The 27,095-nt window shown below is 39.2% G+C and overlaps 1 protein-coding gene across 1 annotated transcript; it reads left to right on the forward strand.

Annotated features, from left to right (window-relative positions):
- Positions 1 to 1,974: 1,974 nt before the first annotated feature.
- On the forward strand, positions 1,975 to 27,095 carry zdhhc14 (zinc finger DHHC-type palmitoyltransferase 14). The gene is made up of 9 exons (XM_044376571.1): positions 1,975 to 2,270; positions 5,664 to 5,824; positions 8,049 to 8,189; positions 9,395 to 9,532; positions 13,092 to 13,140; positions 16,394 to 16,496; positions 16,717 to 16,826; positions 25,335 to 25,446; positions 26,434 to 27,095. The coding sequence occupies exons 1-9, from the start codon at positions 1,987 to 1,989 to the stop codon at positions 26,893 to 26,895; spliced, it is 1,560 nt and encodes a 519-aa protein (XP_044232506.1). The 5' UTR covers positions 1,975 to 1,986; the 3' UTR covers positions 26,896 to 27,095.

Below are 27,095 nucleotides of genomic sequence, written 5' to 3' on the forward strand. Positions count from 1 at the left end.
AATAATATAATAATTTTATTTGTATAGCACCTTTCATTCAAAGAAGCAGCCCAAAGTGCTTTACAAATCAAAATCAAATGAAAATAAACAATTAGTAAAAAAGTTTGACCATAAAAATAAACAATAAGTGACAGAAAAAAACAGTTTGATCAGATTATAATATATTAACAATGATCTGCGTGATTTTTATATTGTGTAAATAACAATAACAATTTCAAAAAATAGTAAAATATTGTAAAACATTAAATAGAATATGATCACATAATGTGGGTATATGCATGGCTTTTGCAAGAATATATTTTTAATAATTGATATGACTTTTAAATTGAAAAATGTAGCTTGTTCATACATTTTATAAATTTTGTATTGTAATGTGAAAAGCGTAGGTGTGATAACCTCTGACATCAGCCCATAAATACCTTTTCCATCATTATTATCTCTTTTTTACATTGATTTACTGGCTGTGTAAACACTTGGGAAGATTTCTGTGCTATTTATCAAGTTAAAAAGCAAAACATAATGGAAAATGTGCCACTTTTCTCTCTGTAAACTGAATTTCTTTGTAGTTTTTTAGACTGTTGGTCAGACTTTAAACATCACTTTTGGGCTCTGAGTGAATGATGGTTAGCGATGGCAGAACTCAGATCCTTTACTTAGTAAAAGTATCAATACAACAATTTAAAAATACTGCATTACAAGTAAAAGTCCTGCATGAAAAATCCTACTTAAGTACAGTAAAAGTACATAAGTATTATGAGCTTGATGTAGTTAAAGTATTGCAGTAAAAGTAGTGGTTTGGTCCCTCTGACTGATATATTATTATATATGACATCATTAGATTATTAATAGTGAAGCATCAGTGTTAGAGCAGCATGTTACTGTTGTAGCTGCTGGAGGTGGAGCTACTTTCAACTACTTTATATACAGTTAGCTAGTTTAGTCCAGTGGTTCCCAACCTAGGGGTCGGGCCCCTCCAAAAGGGTCACTATATAAATCTGAGGGGTCGTGAGATGATTAATGGGAGAGGAAAGAAGAAAAAACAAAGTTCTGATACACAAATCTGTTTTCAGTTTTTGGACTTTTTCTCTAATCTTTGATTTTTGCTGAAATATTGGATCATTTGAACATTTATTGAAATGAAATCATGTGAGAAGTTTAGAGGGAAAAATCACTATTTAGTGGAGCTGTTAACAACTCATAGACACGTGAAATGTGACCCCGACTACACACTGCTTTTTGTAAGACGTCAAAAGCCAAAAAGGTTGGAAACCACTGGTTTCATCTTTAACAATGTGTTGTATTTTAAAAGCTTGTTATATTATCCATTGTGTCAAATTTTCATCTGAAAAGTAACTAAAGCTGTCAAATAAATGTAGTGGAGTAGAAAGTACAATATTTCCCTCTGAAATGTAGTGGAGTGGAAGAATACAGTAGCATCACATGGAAAACTGTACTTAACTACAGTGTTTGAGTAAATGTGACTTTGTCACTGCGGTTTCCTTTTTCTCTACAGTGTGGTTCATCGCGTCAATAGAGGATCTGTGCAGTCCGGGACGCGGAGCTCTGCGGAGGATCAGGATGCTCCACACGTCCTCCTCCTCCTCCTCCTCCTCCTCCGCCTCCTCCTCCTCACCGACAGACACCATCTGAACCTCCAGCCGCTGCCTCCTCCCGCTCCGGACCGTCCGGCTCCGTCTCCCGTTCAGAACCGGATCTTTTATCCCGGGATATAAAAGCCGGATTATGTGATCGGGACGCAGCTGGGCACGAGGCGGGGGTGTTGTGGTGGCTCGCGATTGGATTTTTTTTTGGGGGGGGGGGTGGGTTTGGACCCTCGCGCGCGTGCATCAGACCACGAGTTGGTGTTTGTTTACAGAAAATTACAGAACAACAGCAGGATTCATCTGAAGATTTGCGGACCCTGAACGCACCATATTACCTGTAATCTCTGCGGTTATTCACCTGTCTGCTCACCTGTGAGGACACATGTCTCAGATGCATCATGCGGTTCTGGAGCAGCAGCAGCAGCCGGGTCAGTACAACCAGATCTGCACCCGCAGCAGCAGCAGCTCCTGCCCGGCCACCGCCGAGACACTGGAGCCGTCCTGCCCGGCCCAGAGGAGCCGGAACCCCCGCAGGAAGTGGCAGGTGTTCCCGGGGAGGAACCGGTTCTACTGCGGGGGCCGGATCATGATGGCGAGGCAGACCGGGGTGTTTTACCTGACCCTGGTGCTCATCCTGCTCACCTGCGGCCTCTTCTTCACCTTCGAGTGAGTCAAACACACACTTTTTTAATTTTGGGATTATTATCTGAGATTTAAACCCAGTTTGTGTTAAAAAAAAAAAAAAAAAAAAACCTCTCTAAAAGTCTCAACATCAGCTGTGTGACCTTTGACCCCAGCTGGAGGTCATGATGTCAGACAAAAAAGAAGTTAATAGATAGATCTTGATGTAAATGGAAGATGTTTATAGGATTATAGGATTCTGATAAAATATTAAATATAATAATAATATTCTGTGGTGGAAACTGATTTTTAATCTTAATTTCTCTTCAGGGATTCAGACTATTTTTAACAGATTTTTTTATTATTATTTATTTATTATATTTTAGTCCCATAATCAGATTTATTTGTTTATTTTACTGTTTTGTTCTGGGGGTTTTGTTTATTTTATTTTCTTTATTGACTGATGACAAGTTTTTCCACTTGTAAAAAAAAATTATTCTGAGGGGAAAAAAATATTTTTTAATTGTAATTTTTCATAAAGAATTCACTATTTTCACAGAATGTTTATTTTATTTCCATAATCTGATTTTGTGTTTATTTTTCTGCTTTATTCTGAGGTTTTGGAGTTTTAAAAAAATCTTATTTATTTATTTATCTGTTTGTTTTTTGTTTGTTTGTTTTGTTTTGGTTACAAGATGGTAACCTGCTAAATTTTTCCACTTGAAAGAAAAAATGTTCACTATTTTTTTTCTTACTCATCTCTCATGTGAAAATGAGGCTGAATCCCCCAAAATCTGTATCAGATCTCTTATTTATGTTCTGATATTTCATGAACAAACACTATCGACTAAACATATTCACAAGTTTCAGTAAGTATAATTAATGTGCATCTGGGAAGGTGGAAAAAATAAACAAGTAAATAAATAAAAAGAGAGGAGGGGAGAAAGGTAAATAAATATGCATAAACATCATCATGAAGATATGATCGACTATACGAATGAAATATAAAATATAAACGTCTAAATCAAAAACTTATGATGTATGTAAATTTGCTTTGTTACAGTATTTTGCTTTTCCGCTGCAGTGAACGGTTAATTAACGGTTGTTTTAATGTTACTTGTGCTCATGAGGTGAGTTTATAATGTTAATGATGACTTCATCTCACATGTCGTCTTCACTGTAAACAAACCGAATCTGAATCTCTGCAGCTGCTTATGATGAAAGTTAAATGTCATGGAATTAACTTTATTAGTTGAATATTTACTTTATATCTTCTAAAATAGCTTGTTGTTGTTGTTGTTGTTGTTGTTGTTGACGTTAACCTCATAAACCATCAGACTAATGATTCCATCAGTCGTCTCATTATGTCGCTGTAAACCAGAGCTAACTATTATTTTCATTATCGATTAATCTGCCGTTTATTTTCTCGACTGATCGATTAGTTGTTTGGTCTGTAAAATGGTGAAAAATGTCTCAAAGATCAAGATGATGTCATCAAATGTCTCATTTTGTCCACAACACAGAAATATTTAGTTTACTGTCATGAAGAACCAGAAAATATTCACATTAAGAAGCTGAAACCAGAGAATTTTGACCTTTTTTTTCTTAAAAAGTGACTCAAAACGATTAATCGATTATCAAACTTGTTTAGCCAGTTAATTTAATAGTTGACAACTAATCAATTAATCAACTAATCATTGCAGCTTAACTGCAGACATGATGCCAAAACATCCAGAGAAGAAATCTGCAAATTAACTTTAACTATGAAGTCTGCTTTTATATAAATTAGTATTTAAAAGGTGAAAAAGTTATTTTTTACTTTGCTCAAAGTTATTTAACCTGCAAAAAGTTGTAAAAAGCTTCAGAAGTCAGAAACAGGTTTATTAAGTAGGTTCACACATACAAGGAATTTGCCTTAATGTTGTTGCATAATAATCAAAATATATACAAAAATCAAGAAATCGTAAATAATATGAAACAGAAATTTACATTAAAATATGCAAAACATATTCTAAATGGAAAAAAAGCAAGTTTAAAGTTTAGATTAAAGAGATGAAATGTGCAAAATATTGAGCAGGAATGTGCAGATGTTCATAGTGTAAACAGTATATACAGATGTGCAATTAATAATAATAAAAGTTTAACCTAATGTGCCATGTTAGAGGAAATAAATATAAGATTATGTGATTTTACGTTAATATAGCGTCCAGTGTCTGTGAGAGGGAGAGACTCCATGTCAGTCGTCCTTAGAAGGTTTTTAAAAGTTGTATCAAAAGTGCTGAATATCGTCTGTTTCCTGCTGTAAACAGAAACATTAGTTGTTTTTTTGCAGCTGTATGTTTGCAGGCTGTCGGGAAACGTTCCACATCTGTAAAGTGAGACCGCTGACAGCAAACACTGTCACTACTGCAGCTAGCGAGTTTAGCTAAAACTTCAAAAACAGATCAACTAAGACAGAGTTTTGTTCTGATATGCGACACGAACTCCGTCACAAAGATAAAACAAGAAACAGAAATCTTGATGTTTGTTTTATTCTGCGAAAGCTACAGTTTTTTTTTTTTTCCTTGCAGGCTGTGTTTCAGTTCTCTGATTTGTTTCAGTGGATTTATTCACAACAAACACGCCGACACAGCGCGTGATTGATGTTGTGTGTGTGTGATCAGGTAAAGGTTGTCAGTTTCAGCTCCGCCGCCTCCATCATCAGAGCTAAATTTACCCTCCGAAACGTCAGATCAGTGCGAAGACGCTGTTTCTCCTGAGACGCTCAGATCTGTTCTGGGTTTATTCTTCTTTAACGGACACGTTCACAGTTTCTCAAATGTGTCTTAAAACATCAGTCAGGTGTTCATATGAGCAGTGAAACAGGTTTTTCCTCCCTGTAATTGTTCCTCCTGTTCATACTGGCTGCTAAAAAATCCCCTTCAAATGTGCATTCAGTCATTTAAAAGTTGATGTGAAGCTTATATGAGGCTTCAGCAGTCTGAGTTAGTCATATCAAGTGGATATCTGACACATTTACAGTCTTTTTAGCATCAAATTCCCTCTTTGTGTTTCCCTGTTGAGCTGCAGTGGAAGTATCGTAACAAAAAGAGGAACTTTGGCACTAAAAAGACTGTAATATTGAAAGATATCTACTTGATTTGACTCATTTGGACGCTGAAGCTTCATATTAACTTCAGATAGACTTTTAAACTTTTAAACAGACTTGAAAAATTGCGAACCTGCCCTTTAAAGAAACATTTTCAAATAAAAGGCAGCATTCAGACTGTCTGTTTGATGTTAGAACAAGAACGGGCCCCTGAGGTGAAACCCCCCGTCGTCCGTGGCCCCCCTTGAGTATTTGTGTTTCATGAAGTCCTGAAAACATCAGAGAGGCTCACGTGATTGGCCCGAGACCTTCGGGAGTGTTTTGATTGGTCCCCATCTCTGTGTCTGCAGCTGTCCCTTCCTGGCGTCCAACCTGACCCCGGCCATCCCGGCGGTCGGCGGCGTCCTCTTCATCTTCGTGATGGGGATGCTGTTCAGGGCGAGTTTCAGCGACCCCGGCGTCCTGCCCCGAGCCACGCCGGACGAGGCCGCCGACCTGGAGAGGCAGATCGGTAACCATGGAGACACACATAAACACACACACACACTCTGGACTGTGCTTTGAAATTAGAAATATTCTCATTCTTATGTGGTTTTTATCTGCAGTCATCGCCTTAAATTGACTTACAAGCTGTTACTTTTAATATTTTGACTCTTCATCAGTTTTTTTTAATCTTTACTCTTCATCTCATCGTCACTTATCTTGATTGTTTCTTTTCTCGCTGCAGCTTTTAATCGCCGTCACTCATAATTTCTTCACATCACCGTCAACATTCATCACCGTAAAGCTGGATTCATGCCACGACGTAACAGAGTAACCCATTCACCCAGACGTATCAATCAAAGTAATTATGATGAAGAGTTATCAGTAATTAAAGTGAGAGTGATGGAAAATGTCAGTGAGACACTAACTGACAAAAAAAAAGTTTGTATGAAAGGAAACATTATCGGTGAATAAGCTGCGTCATGTTTGGTCTCTCTGTGCTGATATGTATCATAGTTTTCATGGTAAAAACATATTACTAAGATAAATTTGTATGTGCAGAAAATTCAATGATAAATAAATGGTTTGACTTTGTTTGGATTTTTAAAAAAAAGGTCATTTTGGCGTAAGTGTAACCTCAAAGTGTACATATACATTCAGAACAGGTCGTATCTGATGGTTGTATGTGAAAGAAAACCCTAGAAAACCAACGTGTTGACATAAATTATATGAAAATAGCATTTCAGAAGCAGAGATACACACTTCTCTGTGTGACGCTGTGACATGAATCCACTAAGTTTATAATGTTATACTTTTAATATGATATTTGGATGTCTCTAAGGATCACATAAAACCACAGATTGACTGGACTATTAGGTTACAGACTTGAACTTGTGACCAGAAGGTTGTCGGTTCGATCCCTGGAAAGTGAAAAAGCAGTGCTGTGAAAACTTACAGTGATGATAAAAAAAAAGGAAAAGTAATGAAACATATCATAACAGTGATTTAAAAAGTTTCAGCGTGAAAAGTTAAAGTTTGGCCAAAAGATGAAGTTAAACTGTTCTCGTCAAACTTTCTCATTTTTGTTACTTTAATCTCAGTTTTTATACTTTTAATCGTCACTTTGAATCCTCGTTGTTCTAGTTTACGTGTCTGTTGAGGTTTTTTGTTCTTATCAGATGTAAAAGTCTGTAGATGAGCTGGAGAAGCTGCTCTCTAATGATACTGAGTCATCACATCCACTCACCACCTCCTCCAGACACTGTGTGTGTGTGTGTGTGTGTGTGTGTGTGTGTGTGTGTGTGTGTGTGTGTGTGTGTGTGTGTGTGTGTGTGTGTGTGTGTGTGTTCAGTCACATGTCATCTCTCCGGTATTCAGACCTCCGCTCTGTCAGAAGTCTGTCTTGGCGAATCAGTCGTTTCCACAGAAACTGAACGTCACTGCTGGAAACTCTCTGATCCATTTCTGGAAACCTGTTATTATTATTTTTTTTTTCCTCGTTTGTTTGTTATTTATTTATTTTCACGGCGGATACAGCTGACCGAGCTGTCAATCACCACAGAGCCCGGAATGACCAAATATGGTCCATGTCTGGGTCTGTCGGCAGGAAACGAGCTGGATCTTAAACACACACAGACGAAGGATAGAAACAGTTTTATAGAAGTTATACTGTGACGCAAAGCTTGAAACAACATCCTCACTTCCTGTCTGACAAACTAAACTTACAAACTGATTCCCAAGTTTCAGCTCATTGTTTATCTGTCCGGCTGCAACTTTACAGTTTTGGTTCACTCTCAGCGCTCTCATAGCGTCGTTTTTGGCCGCAGCAGGCAGCTGTTTTCAGAGGAAAAGCTCTAAGAAGCCACTGTACACTACCTGCTCAGCACCAAACAGCAAACAGACACAGTTAGCTTAAACTAGCTGGTGAACATAGTGGAGCATTTAGCAGATAAAGAGCCAGATATTTCCCTCAGGAGTTGGTGGAGACCAAAAACAGAGCTAAAAGAGAGTCAATATTGGACTTACATTCACCAAGTGGACAGAAACACGACTCCAAATGAATCATAAAGTTGCTCCATAACTGCTGGATGTGGAAATAAGCAACTGTTAAAAGCTGATGATAAGTCAGTGTTGTGTTCACTGCTTGTTTCTGCTGAAAACTAGTCGACCAAACTTCAGTTAATGCAGGTTTTAAAGTACAAAAGTAGAAAAATACAAGTTAAAAACAGTGTGTTTGTGTTTGTGTTGTTCAGACTCGGCAGGCTGCAGACCGCCGCCCCGCACCAGAGAAGTTCTCATCAACGGTCAGACGGTCAAACTGAAATACTGCTTCACCTGCAAAATCTTCAGACCGCCGCGAGCGTCACACTGCAGCCTGTGTGACAACTGTGTCGGTCAGTTTTTATTCATCTTCTATGTTCCTTTCCGCACAAACAGAACCTTTGACTTCTATGCTCACGCTGAACTTAAAGCGGTCGGTTTGTCGGCTAAAATCTATTCAGACAAGACGTCCGAGTCCTCAACAATGTTGACAAAAAGAGAGAGAGGCAGCGTTACTTTCTGCAGTTCTATAAACAGAAAGTAAAGATGCAACAATCTGATGTGAGGTTCAGTTTTATATCACAGCGTCTCAGTCACACTACAGTTTAACCACAATATGTCAAACATACTCCTGTTGCTGCTCAAGCTGCAGACAGACATTAAAATTTCAAATCTGCCAGATCGTTGATCGAACAGATGATTAAAGGAAAGGTTCACAATTTTTCAAATGTGTCTTAAATCAACAGTCAGGAGCCCAAATGAACATTGAAACAGGTTTTCCTTGCTGTAATCATTCCTCTTGTTCATACTGGATATTAAAAGAAGCTTCATATTAGCTTCAGATGAACTTTTAAATACATTTTTGTACAGAAGGAGGACTGTAAGTGCATTATGAAGGGATCTTCTAGTGGTCAGTGTGAACAGGAGGAATGATTACAGCAAGAAAAACCTGTTTCGATGTTCATTTGGGCTCCTAACCGTTGCTTTAAGACACTTGAAAAACTGTGAACTCGTCCTTTAATCAGACATTGTGATCTCAAAGAACAAGCAAACTGGTACAAGACTGCAACTAGCAAATGATTATTTTCCCAAATTAATCGTTTTGTCTATAAAATGTCTAAAAATAGTGAAAAAAGTCTGATATCATGTCTTAGAGCTCGAGGTGACGCCTTCAAATATCTTCTATTATCTGATCAAAGCCCCAAATCTAAAGATACTCAGTTTGTTATCATGTATGACACATAAAAGTTTCAAATTCTTATATTTAAGAAGCTGCAAATGTTTTGCACTTTTTGATTATTCGATTATCAGAATAGTTGCAGCTCTAAATGAATCAGGGGCGACTAGTTCAGGGTTAAAGACTGATGTACGGTGTCAGGTTTTCCTTTTTTATTGACAGGATGTTTTCTAGTAAAATAAGAAAACTAATAAATTCCATTCAGCTGATATAAAAGTTTTTACCGTGTGATTTTGAATATTTCTGTAAATACAGCTTCTCATCTTCTGTTTCAGTTTTAGAAAATGTCAAAGCTCATTTCTTTAAATGTTTCTGTCTCAGAGCGTTTCGACCATCACTGTCCCTGGGTGGGGAACTGCGTCGGACGGAGGAACTACCGCTTCTTCTACCTGTTCATCCTCTCGCTCTCCTTCCTCACCATCTTCATCTTCGCCTTCGTCATCACCCACGTCATCCTCAGTGAGTTACGCCGCCCACCACTGCGGCTGCCTCCGCTCTGTTTCTACTGTGATTCACTTATTGATTTCTGTATAAAAACAATCAGCTGCTCTGTGTTTCTCTGTAGTACTTTTGTCTCTAAGTCATGTTTTATTATGTGATACAGTCAGATCCTTTTCAAATTCATGTTGTACAGCTACAGTTTCATTTTATTCCACATTTTAAAGGTCATAGAGAGTAGGTTATGTTAGATATCAGTCCTGTTTGGCTCTGTATTGAAGCGTCTGTGTGTTGCAGCTCTGCAGCAGCTTCTCATCTGTGTAATGGATGAGACGAGGTCATCAATCCTCCCTAGTCCCGCCCCCTGCTCTGTGATTGACAGGCTGTCAGAGAGAGGCTGACGCTGCAGTCTCTTCCTGTTTCCAGATACTGATCGATCCTTTCAGAGCAGGACACCGTTCATACTGACTCTGCTCGTTACTCAGAGCAGTCAGGAGATCAGACGTGTTATTATGTGCACGAAACACAGAGTTTTATCAGTAATCAGATTTCTTTATCATCTGCCATATATTTAAAGGCGACATATTATGCTTTTTTTGTGATTTTCTGTTATTTAAATACTGTTATGATGTCAGATATCTGTACTAAACATGGTCAAAGCTCCAAAACCTGAGGTGAACGTATGTAGAAATGCTGCCTGCAAGTCAAAAGCCAGGGCTTCAACCTGCTGTGAACGCTTCGTTTGTCACGTTTTGTTTGACGTCGGCTCATCGCATACGCTCAGAAGCGGTCGCCCGTTCTGTAGTGTTGGTTACTAAGGTTGTTGCTAAGGTGTTTCCATGTATCGTCCACTCTCATAGATCAGATCTGATTCAGCTCCAACATGTACGGATGTATTTGAGAAGTTGACATTTGGAGTAAAGAACAAGAAAAAGAAGTGAAATCCTGCTACTATAGTTTGTTTCCGTAGCCTCTGGAGCCGGAGGAAGCTTCCTGAAGCTGACCAATCAGAACAGAGTGGGCTCATCAGGAGGCGGGGCTTAAAGAGACAGGAGCTAAAACGGCCTGTTTCAGACAGAGGCTGAACTGAGGGGGCGCATAAAGGGCCAGAATAAGATACTGCCCTTCAAGCAGTGAGAGTAAAGACGATTAAATTATTTTATCCCCATTCAAGTTAGCGGAGAGATAACTGGAAGTCAGCCAGCTCGGCCAGCGGAAGTCTCTGGTTGCTCATTCAAACAGCCAGAATGTCCCTCCTGACATGAGATTTAAAAACTCTGTATACAGAGAGATTTATCTGGCGGTGATAGGCTTAATCAGCATTGTGTAAACTCGTTTGGCAAGGGCTTGAATGTACCCAAGAAATCACGTTTTGTGGTGATTGTGGTGGACGGCTAAGAATACTATGATGCCTTGTTGATCCGAGCCGTAGAAGAGAGAGAACTGTGAGTAACGTAATGTTGTCTATGAGAAAAATGAGCAGGATTTTTTACTTCTGAACCAGGGGCCCCTGGAATATCTTCTCTGATTTCGCAACTCTATAGCTTAATGTTTAAACTGTGTGGTCAAATTGGAGAAATTTGTTTTTCCAGCAACAGTCATGAGTCAATGCATGGCTTTCCTCTCTCTCTTAACTAAATAGTCCCTGATCACTACTGCACTGCTACTTGATGATGAAATTGACTAAATATTGAATGAGATGAATTATATCCCTCTCTGAAGGTTGATTTTCATAGAAATAAAGTAAATCCACGGCTGCCCAGACAGAAGAGTAAAACCCATCATTGATTTTGTGTTTCTGGGTCTAGAAACACTGACCGATCCTCCGTGTCACACTCATTGACCTAAATCTGTGCGTTCGGGCTGCTGATGCTGTTTTCCAAACAGTCAGAAACTGAAGCCTCGGGCTGCTTCAGATTCAAAGTCTTTACAACCGGCAGACTGTCTGAGATAAACCCGTGTCTTCCTCTGAACACTACGCTGCTTGTTTTCTGTTTTTAGCAGCAGAGCTATAAAAAGATCCAGCTAAGTGTCGTGACTTTGATCTACAAGATGTAAATTTAGAGAGCAGAAGCTCTTTGTACTGGCAAGTTCAGCTGGGGATGTTTACTCTTGCTGTCCCACCAGAAGTGTGGCCTCGAAGGCAACCATCAATCTAAAACTTTGGTTCGGGAACGAGCATGATTTCCATGAAAGTCTCTGTGGATATTTACGGTTCTCAGAAAGTAATTTCTAATGATTTTGGTGACCTCTAGCGCCAAATCGGGATGAAATTTCCTACTTGCAGCTTTAAGCTCACATTCCTATACAGCCCATCCCCCTTAGAAACATGCATCTTTAACACAATTTAGCTACTTGAATCTTTAAAATATCGAAGATCTTGAGTTTATCACATACAAACTCAGTCTGAAATGACACATTCACTACCACAGATTTTAATTTAAATTTATTTTTAATGTATTCCCCAGTCATAGGTGTGTTTGTTCAGTCTTCACATAATATTGAGTATTCAGTTTCTCCAGTTTGGTTTTGCTCTTGATTTATTTCTTTGTTTCTTCAGAGTTGAGAAAAATATGGTGGGTAGTCATGAAGTTTTTACGCACCTTTAACATCTCCAGAGGATGAATCCTGAGGTCAAAATGTTGACTTGTTGCCTCAGATCAAGACAGTACAACGGAGTATTGGGGCCACAATTAGGATAACAAATCTGGGATGATTATAAAGTTGTAATATTACAAAAATTAAGTCATAATTTTGCAAGAAAAAGTCATAATATTGCAAGATTTTAATACAAATACAAGTTTAAATAACTGTAGGCTTCAGTAGTCTATGGACTATCTTTAAACGCTGAAACATGCACATCTAATCCAGTCAACCTATAAGCATTATCACAATGACATATTACTCTTGAAGCAACGAAATCTTTTATGACTTTTTTCTTGTATTAAAACTTTTTTTTCTTGAAATATTACAGCTTTTTCCCAGAAAAAAAGGTTTTTTTATCGTAATATTATGACAATTTTTTTTCTAACTAAGGTTCTTACTCCGTCTTATGTCAGAAACCTCCACAACTTAAATTAATTTATGTGTATGTATGCCACAAGACAATATATCATTACATATTAAAAAATAATCTAACTTGCTAAGCATTACGTTCTAAATGTTAGCATGCTAAAGGTAAAATGCTAAATGTTAGCTTGTTATTAAATATGTATGTAAAGAAGCTAATATGCTAAAAATGACAAATTACTAACCTGTGGTGTGTTAACATGCTAACATTAGCATTTAGGTCAAAGCATAAGTCCAGCTGAGCCTGACAAATCACCTTAGACTCAGTTGATCTAACCCTGACATGCTTAGTCTGAGATGTCCTGTAATGGCCACCGTACAGAGATAAACCCTTTAGATTTATGATGCCTCCCTCAGGACGAACTTCATATTTTTTACCCGACTACTGGTAAAGATGTACAAGTTTTCATTTTTCATCCATCCAACAGGTTCTTAGTGTTGCTTATATTTGCATGCCTTTTGCACGTAATGCTAAACTGAATAACGTGAAAACACACTCTGTGTCCTGCAGGATCGAACCGGACAGGTTTCCTGAGCGCACTCAAAGACAGTCCGGCCAGATATCCTTTAACTGTGGAGAGCCAATCAGAAACAGCCAATGTCTCTGAGTTGAGTTTATGATATAAAGCTGCATTAATCAATATGTTTTATATTAACATTGACTGACAAACCCACATACCATATGTGTTATCTGCTGGATGTTTGCCAACATGTTAGCCTCAACCACTTTATAAGCTGATATTATGTCAGATGTTGTGTTTACAGCTTGTTCTGCTGCCCCCAAGTGGATCAAAAGATTTTAAAAATGAAAAATTAATTTAGGTCTAACAAAATTGAAAATATAAAGGACCAAGAATCGAACCATGAGGAACCCCACATCATTATTGATACTATTAATGGGTCGATTATGTTGCTGTGTGTCTGCTGTTTGCGAACATGTTAGCCACAACTACTTTATAAACTGATAATATTACAGATGTTGTGTTTATAATTTGCTCTGCTGCCCCCAAGTGGACAAAACTTTAAAAAATAATAATAATAATAATTTAGCTTTAACTAAACTGAATATATAAAGGATCAAGAATAGAACCCTGAGGAACCCCACTAGTCATTATTGGCACTGTTAATGGGATGATCATGGTGCTCTTTGCCTGCTGTTCACTAACATGTTAGCCACAACTACTTTATAAGCTGATAATGTCAGATGTTGTATTTACAGCTTGTTCTGCTGCCAACAAGTGGACCAAAAATAAATGAATGCAGCTTTAATGGCTGGACAGACTGAGAGATGCCTCTTATGACTTTAAGCTTCATTAAGGCCTTTCATCAGACACACACACATAAACACACACTAAGTAAGTTCATACACAGAAATAATCCATACTTTCAGCCCATACACATGTTTACATAAGCATTTAGTTTCTGGTTACATCTCGTCATGCAGTTCATCTTTGCTGCATCTTAATGTTGCCACAGCACAGACACAAAAAATCAGAAGAGGCACTAATTTCTCTCATACACTTCCTCTCCCTTGTTCCCTGTGTAGGTTAATATTGTGTGTTTGTGTTTGCATGCAGCTCTGATAAATCAATGACTCTGACACAGTCACCAACCACAGGTCAATAAGTCCCATAATCCATTGCCAAGGTCAAACCCCTGTCACATGCTCTGGGGGCCACATTTAGATTAATCTCTCTTCACTCTTCTACTGTTTTCTGTTTGTGTCTACTGGAGTCACAAGCTAATAACTGTAATCCTCTTTCTATAATAGTTACTGACAATCCTAGCCCATTAACCTCAGTGTCTATGGATCCCCACATGAGGAATCAAACCATCACCCTCCCCTCCAATAGATCTCCGACTAATTAATCCAAATAGTAAATTATGTTGGAACCTTAAACAGGATAATGTGATCATACCTCTGCCTTCTACTACCAAAGGACGGGACCTGAAGATACGATACGTTATAATGCAATGCACTACGCTATGATATGATACCATACGCAACAATATACTACACTACAATATGATATGATACACTATGATACTATAGGATACGATACACTATGATATGATACAGTACGATATGATACAATACACTACACAAAGATTTGCTACACTACTACGCCTTTATTGTCAGTTTATACTGAAATTAATTTTGCGTCCTTAGTTCAGTTTTAAGAGGTTGACACATAACAAATCAAACAATCGTAACATCAAAAATAACACATCGTATCCTCTGGATTCAGATCTCAATTAGCAGCACGCTGATCTTGGTTAAGCAACAGGATAGACTGGTATGAAAGAGTTTTAATGGAGGGACTCTAAATCGTCTGTTAGAGGGCGGGACTTCTCCGTCTAAAACATACGAGGAGTCAGAGGACATGCTGTTACTAAGTCTGAGCATGCTCTTGTTGTGATCTACTTAAAAGGAATGTGCCACAGGCTGGCCAATAATCTTTGCACAAATTCAGAATTGGTTGTATAGTTTAGTTTAAAGTTTCACAGATTGGCTGCTGAACCGGACTGTACTGCAGTACAGCATAACACTCTGAATAATAGATTTAAACAGAAAAATGATCTGACCACTGGCTCCAAAAGATCTGAGTCTACAAAGAAAGTAAATATGCTGCTGTATCTTCTTACAAATGAATTCTATATGAGGCATGACAAAAGAAGTGGCCTTGGATAATGTACAGTAGCATATCTAGCTGCTTCATTTATTCTTTTGCTACTTACTGTAGACTGAATACTTATGCTACTGACAGTGAAGTGATGAACAAACTGAAAAGCTCTGAGGCTCATCAGTACTTCAGTAGTAATAAAGTTGGACGTGTTTTGTTGAAGGTTGAACAGAATCTTATCTATCTCAAAGCAGAGATTACTAGAATACTAGAAACAGTTGGAAACAGCTAACCTAGCTAGCCGAGGGTAACAAAGCCTACGTACCAGGACCTCTAAAACTCACCAATTAACACTCAACTTAACCAACTGCTATATGTTGATTGTTTAAGATTGATTTCCCAAAAATCTATAAGAAGAGGGGAGACACTTGTAGCATAGCGCTAACTCTTGCAGACGCTAGTTCAGTAAAAAGAATAATCGGAAGTTGCGCCTGTAATTCATGCAAGGTATCATGGGGCTGGAATAAGGTTAATAGTAAATTTTATGGAGCCTGGCATGTGTCATAGCAAAAAATATGCGAAAATTATGAAACATTTTGTCATTTTAACATATATTAAAAGGATATAAAAGATAACATAACGTTGAAGAGGAAAATCTAATGTACAGTATCCAGTGTCTCCTTAAACCCAAGCTGCTCATTTAGATTAGATTAGTTCCACTGCCTTATTGTGAACAGGATTTAGCTGTGTTTGCGTGTTTACTTTGACATCCCTGAAAACGTTTCTAAGAACAACTTATGTGTTTCCTGATGAGGAAGATTGTGTAATACAATTAAAAGCTCCAGAATAGCTACTAAAGGACCATGTGGTGAGATTGTTTTGCCAGCGTTTAACGTAATTCTCTGTGAATTGGTGTTTTGTTTTTGTCCATGACACCTGTGGGGCTCCATAGGGTTTTAAAAAACTGCATCTGTGTAGCACAAATGTAAACTTAATTTATTTTAAATCCTATTTATAAAGATTTTGGACAACACCCAAAATGGAAACATATTGACTGTATAACCTGCATACTTTATAACCTGCATAATGTTCAGCTACAGAATGATGTGTTTTAGTTGTATTCATATTTTCAAACTGTTATCTTTGAGTAACTGTGAGCTCAGAGTTTGACCTTGACTCTGGTCTGCACCGTCCTGGAGGTGGTGGTGTGTTTCTTCTCGGTCTGGTCCATCGTCGGTCTGTCGGGGTTTCACACCTACCTGATCAGCTCCAACCAGACCACCAACGAGGACGTGAGTATACGAGGCCTCAAACTGTGGACCGGGGACCACTAGGAGGTCCCTGAGAGGGCTCCATGAGAACCAATCTGATGTCACTGTGACTGAATATGAAAGAGAAAGTTTAACAGTGGCTGTTTTGATCTGAGTGTGATATTTTTGGTGATGAGGAAGTGAACCAACACTCTTCTCTTTGTTTCTGTCCTGGTTTGGTCTGGTCCTGGTCCTGGTTCAGATTAAAGGGTCCTGGTCCACCAAGCGAGGGAAGGACAACTACAACCCCTACAGCTACGGAAACATCCTGACCAACTGCTGCGCTGCTCTGTGTGGACCACTGCCTCCCAGGTCAGTAACGTCCTTTAAAGCACTAAAGCAGCACTAAACTCAGGACTAAACTCTGCACTAACAGGCCCAAATCAGGAATAAACTCAGGACTAAATTCTACACTACCTGGACTAAACTCAGGTCTACCAGGAATAAACTCAAGACTATCAGGACTAAATTCTGCACTACTCGGACAAAATTTCGGACTATCAGGTTTAAACTCAGGACTAAACTCTGCACTACCAGGACTAATCTCAGGTCCACCAGGACTAAACTCAGGACTATCAGAACTAAACTCAAGTCTACCAGGACTAAACTCAGGTCTAACAGGACTAAATTCAGGTCTACCAGGACTAAACTCAGGTCTACCAGGACTAAACTCAGGTCTACCAGGACTAAACTCAGGACTAAACTCCGCACTAAATTTAGGACTAAACTTGTGTCTATATTCAGGACTAAACTCAGGTCTACCAGGACTAAACTCAGTTCCACCAGGACTAAACTCAGGACTATCAGAACCAAACTCAGGTCTACCAGGACTAAATTCAGGTCTACCAGGACTAAACTCAGGTCTACCAGGACTAAATTCAGGTCTACCAGGACTAAACTCAGGTCTACCAGGACTAAACTCAGGACTATCAGGACTAAACTCAGGACTAAACTCAGCACTAAATTTAGGACTAAACTCAGGAGTAACAGGTCTAACCTTAGCAGAATCAGGACTAAACTCAGCACTGAAGTCAGCACTAAACTGGTCTAAATTTAGGACTAAAATAAAAACTATCAGGATCAAAATCAGCATTAAACCACATGTAAAAAATAGAAACCAGGTAGTTTTCACTGTCCTCTCTGGTCTTTAGTGGAAGATTAGGATCAGTCTCAGATTGTATTGAGGGCTGAGATATTATGTGTAATAAATCTTAAGAAGAACATTTTGCTGTCTCTTTGTGAAGTTTAATTGGTAGTAGCATATTAAAGTTTGATTGACATCCGACATTACGTGTATTGTTTCCATTCCTGTTAGTATAAAGTGTTAAAGTGTATTGATTTTTTTTTTGTATACTATCTGCTAAAACAGTAAACTGTGACGATATGAACCAGAATCCAATAATAATTTAATTGTGTTTAATCTACGAACAGAAAAAGTGGATTTAAGGTTTAGTTATTCTTGAAACATATCTTTTAAAATCCAGACTCCACTGTTAGTCATTCAAAAGCAACACTCCGAATGTGTGTTGCCAAAGTTAAAAATTCATTGTATTTCATTCCTCACATTTTCATCATCCACTGTTCCTGCTGTTGTCATGTCTGCTTTATGTTTCCTTCAGCTGGTCGCTGGAGATCAAAATATCAAACCAAAACAGCTGCAGGGCTGAAACTCTGAGTTGCCAACTGAATCCACATTATGTCACATCACTCGGCACTTCTGTCTTTCTCTGCGATTCTGTTTTTTCTTTCCATCATCTTCCTTTCCTCCTCTCTCAGCAGACAGACAGTGTGTTTCTGTGTTTAATGAGGACAGCTTTCAGTTGAGACCTTCCTTGAAGTAATTACACTTTTCCTCCTCCTCCTCCTCTTTGTCTCAGAGAAGTCAAGTCAGTTTTATTTATATAGCGCCAAATTATAACAGACTTTATGAGTTTGAATTAGGGCACTTTTAACATAGAGCAGGTCTAGACAGTACTCTTTAATTTACAGAGAACCAACATTCACTCATGAACAAACAGTTGGCGACAGTGGCAAGGAAAAACTCCCCTTTAACGGGAAGAAACCTCAAGCAGAACCGGGCTCTGGGTGAGCGACCATCTGCCTCTACCAGTTGGGTTGAGAGAGAGAGAGGGAGAGAGCAGGAGGAAAGAGAGCATAGCACAGTGCAAGTTCCACATACCAATGTATGGTAATAATAGTAATAATAAGACTAATAATAATAATTGTAGCAGTGGGTGTTGAGCAGGATCACGGGGGCAGTGGGTGGCTTGCAATCACAGATCCAGTTTCTACTAACCTGACGCGAAAATTACTTGGTAGATGATTGGATGAACCATCCGTCTATCACCGTCTACTCTGGCTGTCGTTACACCTAAACCACGCCTGTAGCTGCCAGTAGTTCCTCACTGGACGCTGATTGGTCTGAACCGCTGTTGGTTCGGCCACAAGCGCATAACTTGAAGCCTGACGAGATGGATTCTTGTGATCGAGTGAGTTAGTAACATGACTTAATGGGACATGAATGCGTACAGATGGAGATGGAGAAGAGGAGAGAGGAGCTCAGTGCATCATGGGAAGTCCCCCGGCATTCAAGGCCTATAGAAGCATAACTAGTGGCTGGTCCAGGGCAAGCCAGAGCCAGCCCTCACTGTAAGCTTTATCAAAAAGGAAGAACAGCCTCTCTCTGCCGTTCTCCTCCACAGACATCAATGCTCTCTGTCGCTGCTGACAAGCCGAGCTGCAAAATTAATCAAAAAACAATCAAAGTCACAGTATGGATCGCTGGAGAAGAATCATGTCTGCCTCCTCGTCTCTGCTCTCATCAGCTCTTGTGTTTCCGTCTGCACAACTTCTCTGTCGTATATTGTCATTACAGAGAGTCTGAGGGGATATATGACCCGTCTGTAAACCTGCGTGGTGATTCTCAGACACTTTGCCAACATTCTTTATTGCTTTCTCAAAGTAGCTGATTCGTCCAGTTTAACTCAGTTGGTCTGAAAATTCATGGGAGCAAAGTTTATTAAATGAGGTTTGGAAAATTTAACAAAGGGGTGGATTTTGGGGTTTGAACCATCCCTAGAATATTCAAATATATCTTAAATGTTTAATAGACAATATGTGGCTAAAAGTACAGAATACGGATATTTGACACTTGAATAAAATATGTAAATGTTGGGCCATATTCAGCCCTCCAGCAAAAATATTTGTCCCACTGATGAAAGCAGAAGTTTCGACTTTCATAGTTTACATCAAAACTAACTAAATCTCAATGAATATAATCGTGATACAGCTAATCCTGCCCCCACATCAGGAGAGGTATTAACAACATGGTGTCACTGTGCTGTTTGAGCAGAAATTAAGGCTAAAAAAACCCCCAGAAAATGACACTTTAATGTGTGAATTCTGACGCTGTTTCAATTTCACAACTTGGACCAGAACAGATTTGTCCTTCACAAACACAAATTGGTGTCAGTCTGACAGAAACAATATCTTTTTGTTTCTAAGACAACAACAACAGAACTTTCAATCACCCATAAATGAAGCAGGACGCTGTTTATCGTGTGGATAACCAATTAAGTACGTCTCTAAGTGCAACACAAAACATATATACACGTATGAGTCATTTTTAGTCAAAGTAGGATTAAAATAAGATGAAGAAATCTATTGTATTCTTAAATTAATTAAAAGAACTAAACTAAACATAGAGGTTTTTTCACTGCACTGGTTACCGACCCCCCTCCCCCAATGAAACATCTTGAAAAAAACTGGACCATGGTTGAACATAACTGCTGACCCTTGAAGTATGTTGAATAGCACAACCTCAACCAACCCACAATCTCTCATTGAGCCTTTCTTTCATCTGTCTTTCTGAGAAAATGAGGTGTGTTCCTGGAGTTTACTTTCCGTATTCTAAGAAAAATTGTCTCCACTACAGCAGCTGCTATCAGAAGTTGCAGCTGCTATCCCCTCAAATGCCGCTATAGTGCAACACTTAAGGTAAAAAGTTGCAGGGGGTTTTCTGTGAATCACAGTTTTCATGTGTTCATGTCAACAGCAACAGTGAACACAACAGCAGTGAGCACGGTGCCAAAGCTTTGGGTCCATCCTGTTGGTCTTGTGGGCCGCCACTGCCTCAACCCCGAATGGTTTGAGCCGAGCCCCTCGTATTTATGGTCCGCAAAACTGGTATTTTAATGCAACAAAGTGGAACGACAGGGGGAGGGGGAGAAATATGGACTTAACAAGACGCATACAGGCCATGGATGTATTACAGGCAGTAAAGTTACTGTTTACAGTGAGCACAAAAGCTTCAAATTGAGTGACTTTAATTAGCAGAGGTGTGCACACACAGAGCTCTACACAAACACAAACCAACTTTCATGTATTTTGATTCTTTTACTTCTCTAGTATTTTGCATCTATAACATAATCTACTAAAACATCTGTCAGAATAAGCTACAGCTATTAATGTGACTCAGGCAGGTCTGAAACATGTTAGATTGTCTGAATTTTACATTAATGTCATTGAAGTGTCACTGAATGTAATCCAGGATGTTGCAGAAACATCAATACTGATGTTGTTTGTTGCCCACAGCTGGCTGCATTAGATTCTTTCTTTTGAATTTATTAAATACCTGCAGCATCACGCAGCAGCTGAAACTATAAGCGTCTTTAAATTGAGAGAGTAATGTGCGCATTTACGCACATGGCACAGCAGCAGTAACTTCGTTAACACCGGATCGGTCAGGATCTGACTGTAATTAATGTTCTGTGTTCTGCTACCCATCTACACCATTGACTGTACACAAAGAGGTCAATTGTTACTCAAAGATTGCAGGTTTATATGGTGGAATTGTTTGTAACAAAGCAGCCCTCATGAATGAATCCTGAGCTCCATCAGAGCTGTCAGGACATATTTATTTTAAGTACCTAAAAGTCCAAGAGAAGCCTACCGCCCCACTATCCCACACTACTGTAAATTTGCTACTTTATACTTCCACTCCACCACATTTCAGAGGGAAATATTGTACTTTCTACTCCACTACATTTATTTGACAGCTTTAGTTACTTTTCAGATGAAGATTTGACACAATGGATAATATAACAAGCTTTTAAAATACAACACATTGTTAAAGATGAAACCAGTGGTTTCCAACCTTTTTGGCTTTTGAAGTCTTACAAAAAGCAGTGTGTAGTCGGGGTCACATTTCAGATGTCTATGAGTTGTTAACAGCTCCACCAAATAGTGATTTTTCCCTCTAAACTTCTCACATGCTTTCATTTCAATAAATGTTCAAATGATCCAATATTTCAGCAAAAATCAAAGATTAGAGAAAAAGTCCAAAAACTGAAAACAGATTTGTGTATCAGAACTTTGTTTTTTCTTCTTTTCTCTCCCATTAATCATCTCACGACCCCTCAGATTTATCTGCTGACCCTTTGGAAGGGCCCGACCTCTAGGTTGGGAACCACTGGACTAAACTAGCTAACTGTATATAAAGTTGTTGAAACTAGCTCCACCTCCAGCAGCTACAACAGTAACATGCTGCTCTAACACTGATGCTTCAGTATTAATAATCTAATGATGTCATATATAATAATATATCAGTCAGAGGGACCAAACCACTACTTTTACTGCAATACTTTAACTACATCAAGCTCATAATACTTATGTACTTTTACTGCAGTAGGATTTTTCATGCAGGACTTTTACTTCTGGAGAATCAGAGTACTTCTTCCACCACTGAAAAAAGTACAGCTCCTACAAACATTTACTCACGTCATCATAACTTGGTTTTGTCCATATCCATAAAATTCACCAACACTCTCTTCTGATGACAATTTTCTAACGTTTTAGCTTAAAAAAAATCTAATTAAAAAAATCTAATGAAAATCGTGATATTGATTTCAACAATAGTGGCCAGTCCTGTGTGTTCACATTATTTTGTCCACCCCCTGTGTGACTGAGAGCTTTTATCTCTAACCCAGCGTCCATCCACAGGAAAAAAAGAAAGTGTTATTGATTATCTATTGACTGATTGATGAAGCCTGACACAGATAAAACAAGACTCTTGAGTGATTTGAGTGATGATGGATGACAGCGAGCGAGCTGCCTGTGGGAGGATGTGAGAGAGAGAGAGTGCACGTGTCAGCAGAGGATGAAGATGTAACTGCTGATGATGAGAGGATAACGATGATGATGATAATGAGAGGAAGGTGGAGGAGATGTTTGTTTTCCAGGACTGAACATATGGACACAGACTCATTACACAGTCTGTGTGTTGGGTCGTACCAGCTGGTGTGTGTGTGTGTGTGTCTGTTATAGGCTACTTTCAGGGACACATTTCAGAATAAAGACCAGTTAATTGGGGACGGCTTGTGCAATTAGGGACAAAAGCCGTGTCCTCAATTGGTAAAACACTGTTTTTTGGGTCAATGGTTAAGGTTAGGGTTAGGATTAGGGTTATCAATCAAATCAAATCAAATTAATTTATAAAGCACATTTAAAAACAACAACAGTTGACCAAAGTGCTGTACAATCATGATAACAAAGGCCATGAAAACACAATTAAGACGTAAAGACCGGTTTAACAGACAAAAGAGACATTTCTTGGTTTTAACACACCGAGTTAAAAGCCAAGGAACAAAAATGAGTTTTAAGGTAGGTTAGGCAAGTGGTGGTTATGGTTAGGCTTAGAGTAAGTCTCCAGGAAATGAATGTAAGTCTATGTAATGTCCCCAAAAGTGACCTAAGCAAACGCGTGTGTGTGTGTGTATGTGTGTGTGTGTGTGTGGTCTTCATGGGGACCAAAGCCCGGTCCTAAAGTCCAAAATGTCATATCTGAGGTGTTGGTTAAGGTTTGGGTTAAGTTGTCCACAATGAATGGAAGTCAATGTAATGTCCTAACAAGTATAGCTGTGCAAACTTGTCTGTGTGTGTGTGTGTGTCTGTCTGTCATAGGCTACTTTCAGGGACAAATTTCAGACTAAAGACCAGTTAATTGGGGACGGCTTGTGCAATTAGGGACAAAAGCCGTGTCCCCAATTGGTAAAACACTGATTTTTGGGTCAGTGGTTAAGGTTAGGTTAGGTTAAAGTTATGGTTAGGCTTAGGGTGATACTCCAGGAAATGAATGTAAATCTATGTAATGTCCCCAAAAGTGACCTAAGCAAACGTGTGTGTGTGTGTGTGTGTGTGTGTGTGTGTGTGTGTGTGTGTGTGTGTGTGTGTGTGTGTGTGTGTGTGTGTGTGTAGTCCTCATGGAGACCAAAGCCCGGTCCTGACATCCAAAATGTAATTTCTGAGGTCTTGGTTAAGGTTTGGGTTAAGTTGTCCACAATGAATGGAAGTCAATGTAATGTCCTAACAAGGATAGCTGTGTGTGTGTGTGTGTGTGTGTGTGTGTGTGTGTGTGTGTGTGTGTGTGTGTCTCAGAGTGTTTGACAGCTTATTAACATGTCGGCTTCACCTGCTGCTGACACCCCCTGAGTGTTGGGGGATGACAGGTGGTGAGATCCATCTGCACAAACATGAAAAAGGCTTTTTTTTTTTTTTTTTAGGTCAAGCAGAGAGCTTTGGAGTTCCTGCTGTAAAAACCTTGTTCATGTTCTCATAGAAAATGTGAGGTGACGGACAGAAAAATCATCTGAACAGAAGATGAACAGCTGTGTTATAAAACATCTGGGTCATTGACAGAAAGTCAAAGGTACAAGACTGTGGACATAAAAACTGAAACTCTCAAGGTGCATTTTAGGAAGAAACTGTTGTACTGTTGAAGTGAACGGTGATGTGTTGACTTACATACTGAAGTAGGGCTGCAGCTAGCAATTAGTTTCATTATTGATTAATCTGCCAATTATTTTCTCAATTAACCGATTGGTTGTTTGGTTTAAAGAGTAACAGAAAATACAGAGATAAGCAGCAAATCCTCTAACTGAAGAGGCTATAACGAGCAAATTTTTGCTTGAAAAATGACTCAAACGATTAATCGATTATCAAAATAATTGCCGATTTAATTTTCTGCCAATCAACTAATCGATTAACTGACTAATCGTTGCAGCTCTATACTGAAGTGGATTTGAATGGTGATGCGTTCACTTACTGTTGTTCAATGGTGATGCATTCACTTACTGTTTTTCTTACTGAACTGCATTTGAAAGGTGATGCGTTCAGTTGCTGTTGTTCATTGGTGATGCGTTCACTTGCTGTACGTACTGTAATCGATTTGAATGGTGAATTGTTCACTTACTTACATAAATATGTTTAGGGACCTTTGTTGATTGTCATCCCCCTCCACTCTGTTTACTGTCTCTCTCTTTACTTTCAGCTGTCAAATAAAGACAAAAATGCTCCAAAAAATATAATCTTGAAAACAAAAAAGAAGCGCAAGAACTTCTTAGTCAGAATTAAACAAAATTATTAAAATCAGCAACATGATATGTGATTTCCTACAACATTGTACCCCTCCGGCCAGCATTGTGCAGCATCTCTGGCCATAATGCTTGTTGCCTGGCAACATCACTATGACGACAAGATTTCAGGAAGTGGAGCACCCTGGTGGGACTAAGGTGACCATGAAGTGCGACGTCAACATCACCCACCCACCTCTCTGTGTCTCTACTGTCACTGTCAAATAAAAACACCAAAAGCTGTCTTATGAAATATACATGTGTGTATATAAAAGGGTTAAGACAAGATGTAAGATCCAACATGAAGCAGAATTGATTACTGAGATTCAGTTTTGCAGCTCACTGACTCATCTCAACGTCTCTCTCTCTCTCTCTCTCTCTCTCTCTCTCTCTCTCTCTTCTTGTGTCCCAGTTTGATTGACAGGAGAGGCCTGATCCAGTCTGACACGCCGCAGACCGTCTCTCAGTCCAACGGGACCAGCGGCGGTGGAAGTTACGCCTCCACTCAGCTCCACAGTCACATGGTAGGTGGAGGATGACATCACTCCTTGCTGTATGTAGGAGGACGGTGACAGCTGATCAATACGGACATGTGATATATGATATAAATCATCAGGACGTGGAGGAACAAATCTGGTCCGCTGAAGAGAAGCTGCAGTCATAACATTAATAATAATAATAATAATAATAATAATAATAATAATAATAATAATAATAATAATAACAACAGTTAGACAGCATCTTGTAGCAAAATCTTTTATAATATTGCAGATTACAGGTTATTCCTCTCCAGCACTGTGGTCAGTTCAGGCTTTGTAGTTTGGATTTGACTCTAATAAGCTTATTTTGAGCCGCCTGAAGCTTATTTTTTTAATGATTTATAGAGAACTGCTGCACCAGAAGGGATACCAGAATTGAAATAAAAACCCAGCCTGAGGTTTTTTTTTACTGTTGCAGGGTTGTGATTTGTGCTTTTCTAGACAAGAATTTAGTATTCTGACAAATTTTTAAAGTGCTTTTAGTGTCACGGCATCTCCGGAGAGCTGATTAAATATTACCTAAATAATAAAACAGTAGTTCTGGACAATCTGGAAAGAAAATCACTAAACTATTTTGAGAATCGATTAATCATTTTGCTTCATTTTTAATAAAAATGTCAAGTTTTATGGTTCCAGCTTTTCAAATGTGAATATTTTCTGTTTTATTCTTCTTTGATAGGAAACTGAATATCTTTGGGTTTTGGATTGTTGTTCAGGACATAACAAGACATTTCAGGTTGAATCTTGGCCTTTTGGAAACAGTGATCAACATTTTTTACCATTTTTTGATGTTATATAGACCAATCGATTAATCAACGGAAAATAATCGTTAGTTGCAGCTCAAACTAATTCACATTTTGCTTTGCAGAAATTGCATAAAAACTTGTTGAACGCTGTAAAGGAAACATTCTTACTGTCTGTTCTCCTGTGAATTTAAATGAATATTTAGCTTTTCTTTAAATCTGTCCTCAGTGTGATCAGGATCAGTGCATCCAGAGCACCAAGTTTGTCCTCCAAGCGGCAGCCACCCCTCTGCTCCACAGCGACCCCGTGGTTCTGGCCCCTCTGCCGGGGAAGACCACCACCCTGGGGGGCCCCTGCGCCTACCTGGCCCCCACCCAGCCATCAGTGCCGTCCTGCGGCGGAGACGTCCTGACCCTTAGAGACGCCGCTGCGGACTCCCACTGCCACCACCACCTCCACCACCACCACCATCACCACCACCACCATTTCGTCAGCCCCGAGGAGACGCCCTGCACCACGCCGCAGGGTGCCCTGCCCTGCCCCACCCACCTGCCCCCACATCCGCACGCCCACCTCCACCCCCAACCACTCCCACCTGTCCTCACCCCCGCTGCCCTGTACGACCCCGCCAGCCAGGACGCTCTGCATGAGGACTCTGTGAGAGGACTGGTCAAACTCAGCTCCGTCTGACCACATCATGTTTGTTTTGATTTGATCGCCACAGAGAGCCGAAATGAAACCGGAACGAGAAACATTTGTAGTAACATAAATAACTAAAAAATCCAGCCTTGGAACAAAACTTTACTCATAAAACATCTTGAAGGACGGGTTCACAGGTTCAAGTCTGTCTTAAAACAACAGTCAGGAACCCAAATAAACATTGAAGCATG

The sequence above is a fragment of the Thunnus albacares genome, chromosome 16 (assembly GCF_914725855.1).
Source record: "Thunnus albacares chromosome 16, fThuAlb1.1, whole genome shotgun sequence".
Taxonomy (NCBI): Eukaryota; Metazoa; Chordata; class Actinopteri; order Scombriformes; family Scombridae; genus Thunnus; species Thunnus albacares.

Excerpts from the sequence above, each read along its gene's own strand:
- zdhhc14 (XM_044376571.1), top strand. The coding sequence starts at position 1,987 with ATGTCTCAGATGCATCATGCGGTTCTGGAGCAGCAGCAGCAGCCGGGT. Across the intron at positions 16,827-25,334 it reads TGTGGACCACTGCCTCCCAG|TTTGATTGACAGGAGAGGCC; the intron begins GTCAGTAACGTC and ends CTTGTGTCCCAG. Across the intron at positions 25,447-26,433 it reads CTCAGCTCCACAGTCACATG|TGTGATCAGGATCAGTGCAT; the intron begins GTAGGTGGAGGA and ends ATCTGTCCTCAG.